The 18,915-nt window shown below is 44.9% G+C and overlaps 1 protein-coding gene across 1 annotated transcript; it reads left to right on the top strand.

Annotated features, from left to right (window-relative positions):
- Positions 1 to 11,199: 11,199 nt before the first annotated feature.
- On the top strand, positions 11,200 to 12,700 carry LOC109705663. The gene is made up of 3 exons (XM_020226415.1): positions 11,200 to 11,748; positions 11,837 to 12,365; positions 12,453 to 12,700. Exons 1-3 carry the CDS (start codon positions 11,200 to 11,202, stop codon positions 12,698 to 12,700), a joined length of 1,326 nt encoding a protein of 441 aa, XP_020082004.1.
- The last annotated feature ends 6,215 nt before the right edge of the window (positions 12,701 to 18,915 follow it).

Here is an 18,915-nt window from a genome sequence, read left to right as displayed (position 1 = left end):
TCAGGGTACAGAAGCTTCGCAGAAAAATCTTCCGTCATGCTGTACCGTGGACAGCTTCCCGTGTACCGATACAAGGTGCTAAATATGGAAAGAAACTTTCTAATCCTACTTCATTTTGATTCTAAAGTTTATAAATAAGCTATAGGGGTTCTCTAATCGATGATCTATCATAAGAATACACAATTAAAGAACCCTAGAGGCTATTATTTCGTTCTAAACCTATTTTCTACAAATTAGCCTCTTTAGATCAAATCGAGGTATCGTTTCGCATTCGCTATATGTCGATTTGATCTAGTCTTCACTTGGAGTCTTTTTCCTTGGTTTTCTGCGATACTCTAAGCGAAGGATCACCATACACATGATGTTCTTCATGGAGGCGTCGTGGATTCGGCGTGATTGACGGCGGTTCGTGGATTCGGATCGTAGGCTCGTGGATTCGAGTGGCGTTCGTGGATTCGGACGTGTGCGAGGCGTTCGTGGATTCGAACGTGAGGGCATGGACAACCCGGAGGATTGTGCGAGATTCATAAGAGGTTAAGAGAGGTCGAGTCCGTGGAGTCGGTAATCACCTTGTAATCTTTTCTATTAGTGAATTGTTTATCGCGTGTGGTCCCGTGGGTTTTTTACTCCGAGTTTGGAGTTTTCCCATATAAATCTCGGTGTGTTTTTTATTTTTCGCATTCACTTTTAACGCATCGAGATTTGGGGTTTTGGCTATTTCACCTATTCACCCCCCCTCTAGGTGATAGATACAATCTAGATAGATCCTTGGGCTCCTCAAAACTTATACAATCAAATCCTCTCCAAGTGAGGAAGCCCTACCACTAGGGTCAATGTCTCAATCGACGCATCGACAACCTCTCCACGTAAGGCTACTTAGGTTTACTAAGTTCTTGTTCACAAGGCATTTTCTAAGGGATCCACCTATCCCTAGGTCCATCGACCACTAGTGTTATTACACTACATTAATGCCACTCGTCATCATTTAACGTTTGGATGCCACTCGTTTGTTCTTTGACATTAACACTACTTTCTATGTCATCAACACCCCCATCGGGTTCATCTCTTTTCTTTCATATCATAGGATCCACATTCCAACCCAATCCTTACCTATCTAAGTTACCAAGCGTTCCAAGTATACTAGGTTATCATTTAGAAAGCATAAGGAATGGAGCTACTATGCAATCCTACAATACAACATGTAAGAGATGAGATTAAATGCAATCTAAGACATAGAAAGGAGTTCGAAAGCTTCGAGATGGCACCCCCCACTTTTAATCGATGTAGAGGCTTTAGAAACGCTCCTCGGCGCACCTTACGACAAGGTTTCGGCCTTCTTGGTCCAAGACAAGGCTAAATCGGCCGTATTTCGCCGATAGCTCCCAATCCGCTCGACGAATCGCGAAATCGACTTCGCCCCCACGTTTTGTGACCTACCAATTAGGTTTACAAGGCCTCAAATGAGATCAATCTCATACTTTACCAAAAACCCCATTTTGGAGCCCTGGGTTTGCACCTTTAGCAAACCATCAATAAATCCCTAGATTCTTGTGATTGATCTACTTAGAAGCATGCTTAGGGTCTATTTGATCCATTCCAAAGCATCAAAACCCAAAACCCTAAGTTTTAGAAACTAGGGTTTAGTAGCTTACCTCTTGAGCTACACCAATGGGAAGAAGAGAGGGAGAGAAAGATGTTTGATGCCTTCTCCTTGATCTCCTCCTTCTTCTCCACCTTATTCTCCTTCTTCTTTTCCCTTTTCTTCTTCTCCTCCTTCTCTTTTTCCTTTTCTTTCTAGAGATAGAGAGAGGGAGAGAAAATATGAGAGGGAGAGAGTGTGAGTGAGGGTGAGAGAGAGGAAGAGGGCTCAGCCCCTCTAATCCCTCCCTAACTAATGCCATTTTGCATAAAAACCCCTCAACTTTTAATCCTATGCATTGCTCTTACTGGGCAGAATTTGTGCGGAGGGACCGGTCTCCCCGACTTGGGACCGGTCCCCGAGGACCTCCCTCGGGCGTACGCGTTCGGGAACCGGTCTCTCCCTGGGAGACCGGTCCTCGGAAGACCGGTTCTCGCCTGAGAGACCGGTCCTCGAGAGCTCGATTTTCAGGACTTAGCCAAATTTCGGCGTTTCTCGCTGGGACCACATTCGGGAACCGGTCCCTCCCTGCCAGGGACCGGTTGCACCAAGCAACCCCGCCATTGTAGCTACGGGGACCGGTCCTCCCCTCTAGGGATCGGTCCCCGAGAGCAAAATCTGCCAAGTCCAGATTTTTGCTTATTTGCTTTCGCGGACTCAACTCCAAAGCACTTTTTGTGTTTTGGACATCTCTAACTTCCCCAAAGGGTATTCTCTCGACAAATAGTCGGTTCTGGATGAAGTACAATCCTCGGATTTCGAGAATTCACTTTCTTACATTAGCTCATTCCAAGCTTGGATTGGAGCTTATTGGGAGGTTAGTATCAAAGATCTTCCCTTTAGATCTTGTTTTGGTAGAATTTTTGAGATGAAACCCTAGAATATGAAACCTAGGGTTTATTTTGGGGATTTTTGATTTATAACTTTTGGGGCTCAATTGATAGGTGCAGAACATCTCGTTGGGGTAGATTTGAAGGGCTCTAGCTTCCATTTAAAATTTGAGAGGAATTTTCTACGCATTAGGTGAGTTTTGCCTTATTGATGGGTTGGTTAAAGATGAACACTTTGGGTGTTTGTTTATTTTGTTTAACCCTCCTAGAATTTTCTCTAGAGAGCTAGAAGACTTGTGGACAACCTCTTTTGCGCAAACGAAAGGGTTGCAAGGAGCCTCGGTGGGTTTGACCTCACCAAAATGAGAAAATCTCATCTATGTCATTTTAAATATTGTAAAATAAAAAATCATGCATATTCATGCTAGATAGAGCATATGTGAAATTTAGAATGCTTAAAATGCACATGTTATGTACAATGCAAATTTGGACCTTTATGTAGTAGAGAGCTATATATGTTGGAATTATGCATATGGATAGTATTTTTGTATGTGGTTTGGGATTATAATTCATATAGTGAAAATGACAAGTACAATATGCTCTTGGACTTAGAACTCATGTTGACATAGGAGAAAACATAATGCCTTAAATAGGCATTAGATTTGAATGATAGTGACATAGTAAGCTACTGTCATAAAGTGACATTGGGCTTGGAATATGTATGCACTTAGTAAGCTAATGTCATAAAGTGGCATTGGGTTTGGAATGTATTTGGACTTAGTAAACAATAATGTCATAAAGGGGCATTGATCTTGATATATGGTTAAACCTTACCATGGAACATTAAACTAGACCTTTGGGGTTGTTAGTGATTATTACCATGTTAGAGACATGATGACATCGAACTTGAGACGGTTGATGATGCTTGCTTGCCATTTGTGCTCATTCGCACATGCTTGTGAGGGTCGCTCCCTACAAGCCTGCACTCCGGAGTTGGCCTACGCGACAGATGCTCGCTCGTGCGGTATTGAGAAGTCTACTGGGCCGGGTGGGATAGACTCATTCCTAGAGTGGGAATGTTGGGCTACCACAGGCAATTAGGCGGCACAAGCGGGACTTCACTTGTGTAGGTCCTAAAATGAGATTGGACAATGACATTAAACCATAATATGACAATCACTACTAGATAGCATATAGTAGTTGGATTTTTTGGACATGCTTGTGGCATAGTATTGGACATTTGGTTGACATACTTGGACATGTAGTATACTTAATAGTGTTGCTCATTGCATTATAGTATACTTGTTTAACATGTTAGAGCATACTAGTTTATGTATTGGACATATTTGACCATGATAGAATACATGTACACCACGTTGACATCATGCTATATTTGTGGCATAGTAGTTTAGCAATTTAATACATGCTGTTTATACCTACTGTTTATTAGTAGTTTCACATATCTACTTCTATTTTTGGGCCTAGTGGTGCATTTTGCTAAGGTCAGTAATTGCCCACTGGGAACTATTAATTATAGTTCTTATGCCCCATGTTTGATGTTTTCTTACAGAGCCTTCCACTCCGGGAGAGGCTCGGGATCGTGGGAAAGGGATCGCCTCGAGCTAGTTAGCGAGGGATTTGGCGATAGGTGGTCTACCTCTCTTTTGGTTTTATTTTTTTTGGAGAGGACGAGAGTTTTGTACCCGCGTATAGAGACCACCATTTCTATACCCTAGCACTTGTATTTGAGACTTGGTGATGTACTACTTTATATTTTATCTTAGTGGTTTAGTTCTCTTTTATCCTACTTGTTGTTAGATTCTAGTTGTATACTTGCTCTGATATCTCTAAATACTTGTTACTTTTCGTTTATTTATCGCTATTGTTGTAGACGCCTTATATGTGTAGGCATATGGCGGGTCTAGACACGCACCGGGCAGGATTCTGTTGGGCCCCGGGGTGTGACAAGAGGGATGTTCTTGTGGGGCATTATTGCATTGACACCTTAGTGGTGGTAACCTACACTTGTGATGTTACATATAGAAGGATATCTCACTGATGACTATAGCAACTTGATGTCAATAACAATGTGAGACTTGTACCATGATAGTTATTCATAGCTTAAATATGGACTTGCAATTTAATGTAGCATACACAATTACTTATGCATGTAACTATAGAGATGGAATTCATATACATGTTAGAGATATTTCATGTAGAGGCATGATATAGTTGAAAATGTTTATTATCTGTCACTTTTACTGTCACGCCCCGGGACCGGCGGAGGCCCTCCCGGTGGCGTGCCCAGACCCGCCATATGTCTACACATATAAGGCGTCTACAAGAAAAGCGGAAGTAAAAGCAAGAGATGGAACAAAGAAGAGAAGTGAAATAACAAGCAACTAATGATATTAGAGCGAGTAAAGTTCTAACATCTATACTAATAGTAATAGAACGACTAAAACATAGAAGTAAACATAAGTTATACAGTATCAGCCTCTAATACAAAAATGGTGGTCTCTAGTACACCGGTAAAACTCTCAACCTCTCCAAAAAGTACAACGAGAGGTAGACCACCTAGTAAATCGTCCTCGAAGGAAGCTAGCTCGAAGCAACTCCCTTCCCGGCGTCTCTGCCTCACCCTCGAGTGGAAGGCCTGAAAAACATCGAGAAAAGATGGGCGTAGAACTAGATTTATAGTTCCAGTGGCAATTATGGACTCCAGGGTGCACCACTAGGCCCACAAGAGAAGGTAAGTCTGAACAATAGAGTAATGAGTAAATTGGCATACTAAGAAAGCATAATAATGATGGATGCTAACTACAACTTCGCAATTATATACATGGCATTTTCTAATGCGACTTTAATCTTGTCATGGATATTATATGCCAAAGTAATATCATGGCTTTAATGTAACGAATATATAAGTAATACTTGGTCATGACTACAATGCATATCAGGATCAATAAACAAATCTCCTAGCATACTACATGTATGTATGAGTACGCCCAAATGTCACAACTATTGGCTAGAAGTAAGTCAGTAAATCCACTACTATCTCTGACTAGTAGTGTTCATATAAAACTGCAACACCGTGCTCGATTTCCATTTCCAATTAAGGACCTAAAAGGTAGTCAGCTGTGTGCCGCCTAAGTGCTGTGGTAGCCCGACATTGCCTACTCTTGGAATGTGTCTGGTCCACTCGACCCCGTAAGGCTCTCTCAATACCGCGGACGAGCGCACAGTAGGTCGCATAGCTAATCGCGAGTGCCGCTTGTAGGGAGGAACCTCACAAGGATGTGCGAATGACACAAATGGCAAGCAAGTAAGGTCAAGTCTCAAGTACTTCTACTCTTCAGTGCATCTCTCACAATGGCAAGGCCACTAGGCATCCCAAGGATCTAGTCCAAGTCTTCAAGATGACGTCACACTCACTTGCTTGTGCTCTTATGACCTAAGCATCACACTTGATACAAGACTCGATTCTTGTTCTATGTTTCATTTAAACATTAATACTAATGACTACTATAGCCCGGGCCCAATGCCTCTTTATGACATTTGCCCAATTCCCAAATAGTCCAAGTTCTCAAGCCCTCTCTAGGCTTCTAAAATTCCTAATGTCCCAATTGGCATATAGGTTAAATGCAAGAGAGCAAGATCCGTTTTCATAATAGGGATCATGGTTCCCAATCATAACTAGAATGCTAAGTCTCACATACATGCACTCTACCACATAGGGGTCTAAAATTTCACTATACATAATATATGCATGTTAAGCATTCTAAAATTCATATTAAATACATTTAACATGGAAATGCATGAATTTCTATTTTACGAAACATATTTGCCAAATATGAGCATTTCCCATATCATAGGCTAGGTCAAACCCACCGAACCGTCGCGTGCTCTTTCGATTCGCCGAACGGAGTTGTCCACGAGCCTCAAAATGCCCTAGAAGTGATCAACGAAGAGATACGAGGGCATTACGACCATCTTACACTATCAAACATTAACCTAGAAGCAAAAAGGGCCAAAACTTACCTCAAGAGTAGAAATCTCTTCCAAAGCTCCAAAAGAGATCTAGAACCCTTCCAATCCAAGCCCAAGGAAGGTTCTAAACCAGCTAATCAAGCCTCAAAAGCCCTAGGTTCAAAAAGCCCAAAATAAACCCTAAGTTCCAAAACTAGGGTTTCAAATGGCAAAATCTACCAAAATAAGAATCAAAGGGTAGAATTAAAGTACTAACCTCTCTAGATGCCTCAAAACAAGCTCCAAATCTTCTAGGGTTGAAGATTGGCCCACCACCAAGCCCTACAAGCAAGCTCCAAGCCTTGCAAAGGTGGAAAAGAGAGAAAGGGGTTGAGCTCCAAGCTCTCTCAAGCTAGCTCCTCTTCTTCTCCTCCTCCTTCTTCTTCTTCTCTCTCTAGAAAGTGTAGGGAGAGGGGTGAGAATGAGGAAATGAGAGAGGGAAGAGGAGAAAATGGCTAATAAGCCCATCTAATGTAACAAAATCCAGCTAGGCCCTCCAAAAATCCAATATTGCATCAGCCCGGTCTGGGCAGTTTTCGCCCAGAGGGACCGGTCTCTCCCCAGCAGGGACCGGTCTCTCGCTGCGAACCCGAAAAACCAGCGTTCGGGAACCGGTCTCTCCCTGCGCGGGACCGGTCTCTCACTGCGAAGACGCGTTCGGGAACCGGTCTCGCCTGCCAGGGACCGGTTGCCTCAGGCTGCCTCAACACTGCTCACTGGGGGGGACCGGTCTCTCCTTCCAGGGACCGGTCCCCGAGAGTAAAACTCTCAGGACTTGTCCAGAATTCCAGTTTTCGAACTTTTTAGATCGGAATACATTCTACAACCCTCCACCAAGTGTGGAAAAGCTCGAAATACATCCAAACACTCGAACCTCGCAATTTGCAAAAGTCTAGTGTGTTACATTTACTCTTAATACTTCCTATATCATATCTATGCCTCAGTTGACCTAGTGGTGTATTTCGCCACTCTCGACGGCTTACCCACTGGGAACTATTGTTTAATAGTTCTCACCCCCATTGGTTCGTTGTTTTTGTTTCAGAGCCTTCCGCAGCGGAAAAGGCTAGGGATCGTGGCAAGGAAGGCAACGAATAGCTACAGTCTCACGATGTTGCAATAGATGAACCTATAAGTTTATTTATTTGGTTTAGTTTAGTGGATTCTATTGTGCTTTATGCGAGACCTTGTATATTCATTTTGTACCCTTGATTAGAATTGTTGTAATCTTGAGGTCTTAGTTCCAAAATTTTATATCTAGCTGTTGTACATTCTCGCTCTGATTACCATGTTTAGGATGGATTTTTCTATTACTTTTTTTGACTGTGTAGACGCCTTGTGCACATTGTGGTTAGTGTGTACGGCGGGTCTGTGCACGCACACGGCGGGCTTTCGTTGCAGGTCGGGGCGTGACAGTTGCAGTAGTGTGACTGGTCTTTTGATTTGCAGTGCCTTAGCTATTCACAATAAGATTACTGTAATTTGACTGTACATACACTTAGTCCCTAGCAATTCGGGTTCTTGTGGTGCATGTTGGCTGCAATAGGTTCTTCGTAGGAGTAGGGTGTGCACCTATATGAAATTTATCCCCCTTGGTAGATAGGAGCATTAGTTCTATGTGATTTATGAGACTTAGTTTATACCCGAGTCGAATAAATTTGACATATGACAGATGATGGGGTTTGATGAGCTATTCCATGACCTCCGTCTAGTCGGGACTCATGATAGAAGGAATGTATCACATGGTAACTATACCAAGAGATTTAGTATTCCATTCTATTGGAATGCCACTACAAGCTGCTAGGCGTCACTGGTGGATTGTGAGACTCATGAGAATTATCTAGATAATCGATAATTCTCATTGGGCAAATATGAAATTATTTCAATCCGCTGAAAGGAGTTTCAGTGATATTGTTGATAGTGATCAGAAAATATCTCACTACCAGATAGAATAGAACTTATGGGGTCACACACATAAGAGGTTACGACGATCAAATAGCTGGATCGTGAATTTTGAATCGCGAGAGGACCTAATTGTCAATATGTTGATAATTGGACTAATATGTAATTATTACAAATTAGTGGTATTAAAGTGCAAATATTGCTAGAGAGGACTTATTAACAGTTAGTAAGTTGTGAGAGGACTTATGTGGATGTAATATACCAAAACTTCGGTAGGTTGTATCGAACTTCAGTTAAATTGATCGAAGTGCGGAGTGGGACAGGTTAGAGTGGTTCGTTAATCATTCCGAGTGTTCCGGAGTGTATATCATGAGTGTAGGGACCTTGGAGAGCAAGCTGAAAAATTTTCAGCTTAATTCGTGCTGGAAATGCTCTCGGGGTCTGGACCCTGAGTGCAAGGTCCGGACCCCGAACACGCAAATGCGTGGGTTGGTCCAATTTTGTTATTAGAGAGGGGCCTAGTTGTAATTATTGTGGAGGAGACCTCTTATATGGGTTTTGTGCCCTAAAAGCTCATTCCCCCTTATGAGAACACAGGAGTAGGAGCTCTCTCTCTCTCTAAGACACACTCTCTCTCTCCCTTTCTCTCCCTCTCTCACTAGAGTTTGATCCAAGAGAAGGGTTTGGTGGAGAAGAAGGCTTGCTTGGTGGTGAAGCTAGCTTTTGTGCAAAGGTTTTGGAGAGGGCTTGAACTCAAGGTGAGTCCTTATAGTTGTAAGCTAGGGTTTTGAGTTAATTCTTCTAGTTGTATCTAGAAGCTATTGTGGTAGATTACCTCATGTTTATCCATGAGTTTGTGGATATGTTGAGTTATTGGAAACCCTAGGGGTCAAATTGGGGTTTTGCTAAGTATGAGATCTAACTAGGGTTTGATCTCTTGTAGCCCTAATTGGAGCAAAAACCGATCCATTGGGAACCTCGGATCGGGATTCCATTAAGTCTACGCCAAGATATTGAAGGAAAACCCCATTTCGGCTTCGTTTGCCGAGGGTCGAGTGAAAGCTGCGAGTAAAAATTGTGGAACTTGGATTCTAGCATCTTAGTGACCCTACGAGGTGGGTGGTGCTTTCCGAAATCATCGGATTTCTCTTTATGTCTTAAGTCACCATTTGAGCATATATGTGTATATTAGGATTCATGCATTGTAAGGTTAATGAGAATGTATGTGTATGTGTATATCCCTTGCATGCTTTTAGTATAAAGATCCATATGAGTTGAGAATGAGATATTGAACAATTGTGAACTACAATTGTGAACCCTATAGGTGTATGAATTGTGACATGACTTAGCCGAGTAGAGGAACATGGTGACATTATGACAAGTGATTGATATAGCACTTTGTGGCATTGAATGCGAGAGAATGGAACACTTTCTGTGTTGCGGCATTTGTGAACATGACATCCTCATAGTTGTGGATTGGATTATACTCACATGTAAGTCTTGGCTTGAGGGCGGTCGCTCCCCCTCGAGCGATGAGCTCCAAAGTAGTCATCACTGGGTTGTAGTTTCCCCAGAGGAAGGTCCCATCGGGTTACAGCGAGTATCTTCCCGATAGTAGGGATTTGAGTTAGTGAGTTTTGGGGCGAAACCTACGGGTTAGCCGAGAGGATTGGGTATTGAGAATGGCAATCAGCATGTATCATGAGCATCATATATTGATAGTATCTTGTTCGGGCATAATAGCTGCATTTGTTTAGCATGGCTATCTATCTATCTGTTTCTTCTATTTATGCCTGTTTAGACCTAGTGGGAAAGTCGGCGGGGTCGGTAGCCGAACCCACTGAAAACTTTCTTGTAGTTCTCATCCCACTATTTTTACAGAGCCGGGGCCAAGCGATGCGATTGAGAACCGCGGTAAGGGTATCACACCCTAGATAGCGACTACCCAAGTATAGTTCATACACTGTTATTATCATCTTTTGTATATGATGAACAAAGTTGTAAAAGTGTATAAATGATGTAAAGGACTTATATTTTGAAGAATGACGAGCATGTGATGTATAAATGAAAGAAAAGAATGAATGTAGTTGTAATACGCTTGTATTTGATTAAAAGTAATCAAGATACTTGTATGAATGTGATGTTAGTATAGAACTTTCACTTTGGTTGTTGCTTGCCTTCGAGCAAGTCATGTATATTTATGTTTTCGCTTGCACAAAATTATATACATGTTGATATTGTGTTGGGCGGACAGGGGAGGTGCTGTCCGTACGGCGTCTGTTGATGTGCTCGAACCCGACCAAACCGACTGTCCCAAGGCGTGACAGATATAATGGTATCAGAGCCCAGAAAAGTGAAAGTTAGGATGGAAACTTTAAAGGATCTAGGGAAGTGAGCGAGTGGAATCGATTTATAGCGAAAGCCATATGGATTGGGTTAGTGTTAGTACGTCTCTAATGGTGATTAGGGATTAATCCAAGTTGATATTTGTTCTCTACTCTAAGGGTTATGTTGGGCGGCCGACAACATGATGCCTAGGAATGAGAATGGATTCACTTGAATGCTTTCACCTGATTTGGTTTTGTTGGGTATGTTGTAATGACGTGTTAGCGTTATGGGTCAAGTAACTAATGTAGTTGCTATGTTTCAGGAAGCAATGCCTCGTCGTAGACCTCGAACAAGGTCGACGCCCGAGGAACCAAGTTCGGCTCCCGAGCAATTCGGAGCGAGCGGCGATGGGGAGCTTCGGGAGTAAGTGCCCGCACTTGTGGGAATAGTGCAGCAACAAGTGTAATCGGTGCAATGTCGGGGGAACAAATCCAGCAGCTCCAGGAGGCTTTGGTGCAACAACAGGCGGCGACAACTCAAGTGGGCGCCGAGCAACCTCCGTTCCTTGTCGTGATACCGAATGCAATCGAGGGTGTGGCCGCGGTGGCTATACTAGTCGCGGCGGTGGCAGCCGGTTTGGGAACCTCAAATCCCAAAGGTGCGGCTATGGAGGCAGCGAGGGAGTATACACTCCCTGCTCTCGTGATGTTCAAGAAGTTCAATCCGCCTGTGTTCGATGGAGAAAAGGTGGAGCCGTGGATAGTGGAGTCATGGATCGACTCGATGGAAACGCTCTTCGAAGATATTTATACCTTGGAGAAAGATAAAGTGCACCTTGCCACACATTGTTTAGAGAAGTCGTCGAAGGTGTGTTGGAAAAGAGTGAAGTGGGATCGACCTTCCGACCTTCCACCTATGGTTTCGGAAGAGTTCCGGGGATTAATATTTACAAATTACTTCCTCGATAGTGAGAAGAAGAAGCTTCAGGATAAATTTCGGAAGCTAAGACATAGAGACCGCTCGGTGGGAGAATATGAGCAGGAGTTTTCCCACATTATCGACTGTGTCCCGGATGTAGTTCGGGGCCGATTGGTTCTTGCGAGGACTTCAGCCGAGGATTTATGAGAAGGTCCAGATCCTCAAGCTCACGACCTTTGCGGAGATTTTGGTTCGGGCGTTGTGGGCGGAGCACGACAGTGCTTATGCGTATGGGGAGTGCGAGTCTGTGGAAAAGGAAAAGGATAAAGGGAAGAAGCGTACTGCGAGTGGTACCGGGGGTCGGTCGAGTCCTAAGAGACCTCCTCATTATCCACGACGGCAATCGAAGAATTGGAGACCTGCCCGATGTGTCATTTGCGGCGGTGATCATCGACTGACGGTCTGCCCACAACGTGATGGAAGATGTTTTAAGTGTGGCCAAGCTGGACATATTAGTCGGGAGTGCCCGAGTTGGACATCGTCTGCCCAGACGGCTGCATCAGTTCAGTACACCGCAAGGCAGCTCGCGGGATTGCCACCTGCTATGTCTGCTGGACGCTCTTCAGTGTTGCGTCAGCCAGAGGGATCTCGGGTGGCGCCAAGTGGCCGGGTTTTCGCTCCTCAGGTGGAGGAGCCTGTCGTACCCGATGATGTTGTGGCAGGTATTGTTTTAATTAATGGCACTAGAGTTAGAGCATTGTTTGATACTAGTGCATCCCATTCATTTATTGGCGCATCATTCGCTAGAGCTCATGGTATTGAGGTATCGGATAGTCCGGATGCTTGGTGGGTCTACGCACCAGAGCATACTTTTAGTGTCAAGGAGGAGTGCATGGCTTGTCCAGTGCAAATTGGCGATTGGTTTATGCCTGCGGACTTGCTTGTCCTGACCCGGATGTGGGGCTTCGATGTAATTCTTGGAATTGATTGGCTCTCAAAATATTATGCTGTTATTGATTGTGAAAGTAAGGTGATCACTTTTCGTGAGCCTAACTAGGAGGAGGTGGTATATCGTGCGTGTAAGAGCTCGCGCTTCGCGGCGACGGTGTCGGCGTCGAGAGCGAGGAAGTTTATTAAAAGTGGATGTGCGGCCTACTTGGCGACAGTGGTGGAGACTCAAAGGGAGCTCCCAATGCTTGGGGATATTCTTATAGCATGTGAGTTTCCGGATGTGTTTCCGGCGGAGTTACCGGGATTGCTACCGGACCGGGAGATCGAGTTCGTCATTGACTTGATTCCCAGGACGACGCCAATTTCGAAAGCTCTATATAGAATGGCACCGGCGGAGTTAAGCGAGTTAAAAGCTCAATTGCAAGACTTACTCAATAAGGGCTTTGTGAAGCCGAGTGTGTGGCCATGGGGAGCTCCGGTGCAATTTGTGAAAAAGAAGAATGGAACGCTTCGACTTTGCGTGGATTATCGCGAGCTGAACAAGGTGACAATTAAGAATAAGTACCCGTTGCCGAGGATTGATGATCTGTTCGACCAGTTGGAAGGGTCTCGGGTATATTCGAAGATTGATCTTCAGTCGGGGTACCACCAGTTGAAGATCAAGCCGGGGGATGTGCATAATATGGCGTTTCATACGCGTTATGGCCATTATGAGTTCACGGTGATACCATTCGGGTTTACCAATACCCCTGCAGCATTTATGAACTTGATGAATCGTGTCTTCCGGCCGTTGTTGGATTGATGCGTCGTGGTATTCATTAACGACGCATTGGTCTATTCTCGGAGTGATCAAGAGCATAAGGAACATTTGAGAACCATGTTGCAAATACTCCGAAAAGAGAAGCTTTATGCCAAGCTGAAGAAGTGCGACTTTTGGCTACGTGAGATCGCCTTCTTAGGCCACATCATTTTCGGGAGGGGTGTCTCGGTTGATCCAAAGAAAGTTGAGGTGATTAAAGATTGGCCTCGTTCGACGAGTGTCGCGAAAATCGGCAGCTTTCTTGGCCTTGCGGGTTATTATCAACGATTCGTGGAGGGGTTTGCTAAGATAACTTCTCCACTGACGCGCCTCACGCACAAGGGAGCAAAGTGTGTGTGGAGCGATGATTGTGATCGAAGCTTCAAGGAATTAAAGGAGAGGTTCACTTTTACCTCGGTACTTGCTTTACCGATTCCGGGAGAGAGTTTTGTGGTGTATAGTGATGCTTCATACAGTGGTCTTGGGTGTGTTCTGATGCAAGGTGGGCGAGTTATTGCGTATGCTTCTTGCCAGTTGAAGAGTTATGAGAAGAATTACCCTATCCATGACCTTAAGCTAGTCGCGGTGATGTTCGCGTTGAAGCTATGGAGGCATTATCTATACGGTGAGCATTGTGATATTTATACAGATCACAAAAGCTTAAATACTTGTTCACTCAGAAGGAGCTAAATATGCAGCAGTGGCGGTGGTTGGAATTATTAAAGGACTATGATGTCACTATTCTTTACCACCCGAAAAAAGCCAATGTAGTGGCCGATACACTGAGTAGAAAGTCGGTGGAGAATCTAGCTACCGCAATCACACACCAACCGTCATTGCAAATGGAGATGCAATGGTTTGGTTTGGAAGTGTCACGCCCCGGGACCTAGCGTGTGTCCAAACCCGCCGTACGTCTAACACATACAAGGCGTCTAAAATAAAGCGGTAAATAAAGCAATAAAAAGGAAGCATCTAAGTGTATCAGAGCAAAATACTACGAAGTGCTACAACAAAGAGAAGATCATAGAACTGATAATCCACTAAATAAAACGTAAGATAATACGAAAGGAGTTCCATAGCAAGTACTAGTCTGAATACAAGATGGTCTCTCTATACATGGTGCAAAATCTCTCCCTCTCTATCACAAACAAAGAAGGAGTAACCACCTAGCAAAACGGACTGTCTCCGAGCTAGCTACGCGACACCCTTGCTCCGATCCCGTGCCTCCGCCGGTGCCGAAGACTCTGAAAAGAAAACACAGAAACAGGGGCGTGAGAACTATTAAATAATAGTTCTCAGTGGGCAATTACTGACTTCAGTGAAATGCGCCACTAGGCCCAGAACTACAAAAGTGGGTCAGTGTACAAGTATAAGCCAAAGCGATAAGAACAACTAGGAAATAAATATGAATACTATTCAACCATGATATCTTTACTTAGCATGATTTGCATAACTAAGAAGGCGGTTACTACAAGTATGTGCACAAGAGTATCCAACATGCAAATGCATTAGTATGCAACTAATCCAATGTCCACAATGTAAATAGTAAAGATGTCATTGTTTACTATTCTAGTCAATGTCCACTTGTCACTTTAATTGTTTATAGTTCAACTTTGATAAGACCCGCCCGAAGGCTGTCTGGCATAAGACCTCTCGGGCACTCAGCCCGCACGGTGCCGATGCAGTGGACGGTGCCGGTGAAGAACCTCTCAGGCACTCAGCCCGCACGTGGCCCTCCTGGCCACACTGGAAGCACCTGCCCGCCCGCTGTGGACACTGCGGTGGGTGATGAGGACCACCACAGATCACACGCAAGGAGGGCCGACGTCGGTCAGATCCTCTTCGCTGCGCTGCTGAGCCGCGTCCACGCTGCTGGCTCCTAGGATGCTTCGGCTGCCTCCTAGAGTGCGTCTGGCTCGCACACTGAGCCGCAGGCCTCTTGGCCTTGCCTTTGTCCATGGCCTCTCGTCGCTTCTGGACCTCTGCTGCGCCGCTCTCTACTATGAGCGCGCGGTCCACCACCTCCCGGTAGGTTTGGAGGTTAGAGGATTGCACAAACCGAAAGATCGATGGTCGCAACCCTCGCTTGAAGATGCGGGCCTTGTCCTCGTCGTCCCGCACGACGAAAGGCACGTAGTGAAGAAGTAGAGAAAACTCCCGCTCCTACTCGGCCACAGTCCGATCACCTTGGCGCAAGTTGCGCAGATCTTGCTCCATCTTCCGCTTGACGCTGGTCGGGAAGTAGTGAGCCAATAGAAGCTCCTTGAACCTCGTCCACGTGATAGCAGCCAAATCAGTGCTGGGGTTCTCCTGGAGATCCAACCACCAGCGGTAGGCCTCGCCGTCCAGATGGTGTGTGGCGAGCCAAACTCGATCCCTCTCCTCCACGAAGGTGTCGCGGAAGAGCTTCTCCATGTGCATCAACCACTTTTCCACAATCCAGTGGTCGACCTTCTCGCTATCGAAAATCCTAGAGCTGCACCTCCTGAACTCATTAAGGCGTTCCATTAGTCGGTCCCGCTCTGCCCCCTCAACCAACAAGGGAAAAATAGCTCCAATCGGGGGTGCCTGAACATGTGGCGCCGCCAAAGCCTCCTCCTAAGGCGCGGCCACGGGCGCCGCAAGCGACGAACTGGGCGCAGGGGACGGTGCTCTCGGTGCAATATCTACAACTGGTGCTGGCGGTGTAGGGGCCTGGGTCTCCCTGGAAGCTGCCGCCTGCTGTAGAAGAAGGTCCTCCAGGCGCTTCATCCGCGCCTCCTGTCGGCGCGCCGCATCAGTCTGCTGTCGGGCCTCCTCTGCCTGCTGCGTCACCAAGTCAGTGAGAGTCTCCAGCTGGCTCCTCTGCTCACGGACCTCGCTGGATCCGGAGGTAGCGGAGGTCTCGACCTCCTCCAGATTTGCCGCGTTATCCGCTCCAGCAGATTGGGAGCGTGTGATCGGCATCGCACTACAACATCATAAAAGAGTAAGTTAGCAAACCTACGCTATCGCATCCCCGCTCAAAGATAATACCCAAATCAGGCGAAAGTAAGGAGGTGTGCTTCACTACTAACTCCCGATATTACGTTGGCGGCCGCTAACGTAACCCTCCGCGAAGTTAGGAGCTGTACACTTCGATTTAACTCTACTTTCTAGAGTTAGCCAAAATACCCAATCGAGATACTTTCGTTTAGATGTCAAATAGACCTTGTTTCTCATGAGCCTATTTCTTATAGTCCAACCGGCCTAAGGTTTGCTAGGTCCACTGAGACTCAACCCTAGGCTCTGATACCAAACTAATCTGTCACGCCCCGGGACCCAGCGGAAGCCCGCCCGGCGCGTGTCCAGACCCGCCGTACATCTAACACATACAAGGCGTCTAAAATAAAGCGGTAAATAAAGCAATAAAAAGGAAGCATTTAAGTATATCAGAGCAAAATACTACGAAGTGCTACAACAAAGAGAAGATCATAGAACTGATAATCCACTAAGTAAAACGTAAGATAATACGAAAGGAGTCCCATAGCAAGTACTAGTCTGAATATAAGGTGGTCTCTCTATATATGGTGCAAAATCTCTCCCTCTCTATCACAAACAAAGAAGGAGTAACCACCTAGCAAAACGAACTCTCTCCGAGCTAGCTACGCGACACCCTTGTCGCGATCCCGTGCCTCCGCCGGTGCCGAAGACTCTGAAAAGAAAACATAGAAATAGGGACGTGAGAACTATTAAATAATAGTTCTCAGTGGGCAATTACTGACTTCAGTGAAATGCGCCACTAGGCCCAGAACTACAAAAGTGGGTCAGTGTACAAGTATAAGCCAAAGCGATAAGAACAACTAGAAAATAAATATGAATACTATTCAACCATGATATCTCTACTTAGCATGATTAGCATAAGTAAGAAGGCAGTTACTACAAGTATGTGCACAAGAGTATCCAACATGCAAATGCATTAGTATGCAACTAATCCAATGTCCACAATGTAAATAGTAAAGTTGTCATTGTTTACTATTCTAGTCAATGTCCACTTGTCACTTTAATTGTTTACAGTTCAACTTTGATAAGACCCACCTGAAGGCTGTCTGGCATAAGACTCACCCGAAGGCTGTCTGGCTTTACCGTGCCTAATGGCCCCGTGGTAGTCAACATCCCCACCCTAGGAATGAGCCTTTCCCACAGCAATCCACTTCGGCGCCCAATCCCGCACGGCAAACGTATCGCGATGGCCAACTCCGGAGTGCCGGCTTGTAGGGAGTAACCCTCACAAGCATGTGCGAATGAGCACAATGGCAAGCATGCGTATAAGTCTATCTCAAGTACCATGTCCTCATGTCTAAAATATGGAATATACATCGAATGTCACAAAGGCCTATCACTATGTCGTCATGTCTCTAACATGGAATATAGTCGATATCCAATGGCCTATCACTATGTCTTTACGTTGCATTTTCATAGTTTACTAGTTTCAGGTGCCCCTTTATGACACTATTGTTCAATAAGTCCAAGCATGGTATCTATGTTCATGAATACATAATTCTACTCATTTCAAACATAGGAGACATGTTCTCAACTTTCAAAGCTATCCACCTTTCACAATGCATGCAGTCTACACATATAGCTCTACTATATAGAGTGCAATTTCATGAATACATAAGGCATGCATTTCAAGTGTTCTAAAATTCACATAATTCATATTTAGCATGGATTTGCATTCAAAAATACTTTACGACAAGTATAGAAAACATAGGGGCCATTTTGCCCCGTGTTCATGAAGCCAAACCCACCGATGATGCCAAAACCCTTCATAAGCCCCGATGAAGGTGTTGACTAGTCTCCTAGCATCCTAAAGATATAGGAACAAGGGTCAAACAAATCTTACGATCAACCCTAAACTCAAACACTAAGCAACATAGGCTAAGGTGGAGAAAACTCACCTAGGTGAAGAAATCCCCTCTCAAGCTCCAAATGGGAGTTAGAGTTCTTCAAATCCAACCTAAATAAAGGTTCCAAACCCATCAATTAGGATTCAAAGCCCTCAAATCCAAAAAGCCCCAAATCTAACCCTAGAATCCTAATCTAGGGTTTCTTCAAGCAAAAAGCTCCAAAATTAGCATCTAGAGGAGAAGAACTAGTCACATACCTCTAGAAAGCTCCAAACCAAGTCCAAAATCCTCTTAGGTTGATGATTGGTCCACCACCAAGCTCCAATAGCAAGCTCCAAACCTCCAAAGGGCGAGAAAGAGAGAAGGGCTGATGCTTCAAGGCCTCTAAGCTTGATCCCCTTCTCCTCTTCTTCTTCTTCTCCTTCCTCTCCTTCTTCTTCTCTCTCTAGAGTGCAAAAGGGTTGAGAGAAATGAGGAAAAGAGAGAGGAGGAAGGCTCTCTATAGCCTCTAAAGTAACAAAATCCTGATAAGCCCCTCAAAAATACACTCTGTGCACTGTCCGGTCTGGGCAATTTTCGCCCAGAGGGACCGGTCTCCCCGACTTGGGACCGGTCTCTCAGCCTACCCCGAAAATCCCACGTTCGGGAACCGGT

Source organism: Ananas comosus, unplaced genomic scaffold (assembly GCF_001540865.1).
Source record: "Ananas comosus cultivar F153 unplaced genomic scaffold, ASM154086v1, whole genome shotgun sequence".
In the NCBI taxonomy this organism is placed as follows: Eukaryota; Viridiplantae; Streptophyta; class Magnoliopsida; order Poales; family Bromeliaceae; genus Ananas; species Ananas comosus.
The sequence above is the reverse complement of the archived record's forward strand: the minus strand, read 5'-3'. Positions and strand labels throughout refer to the sequence as shown.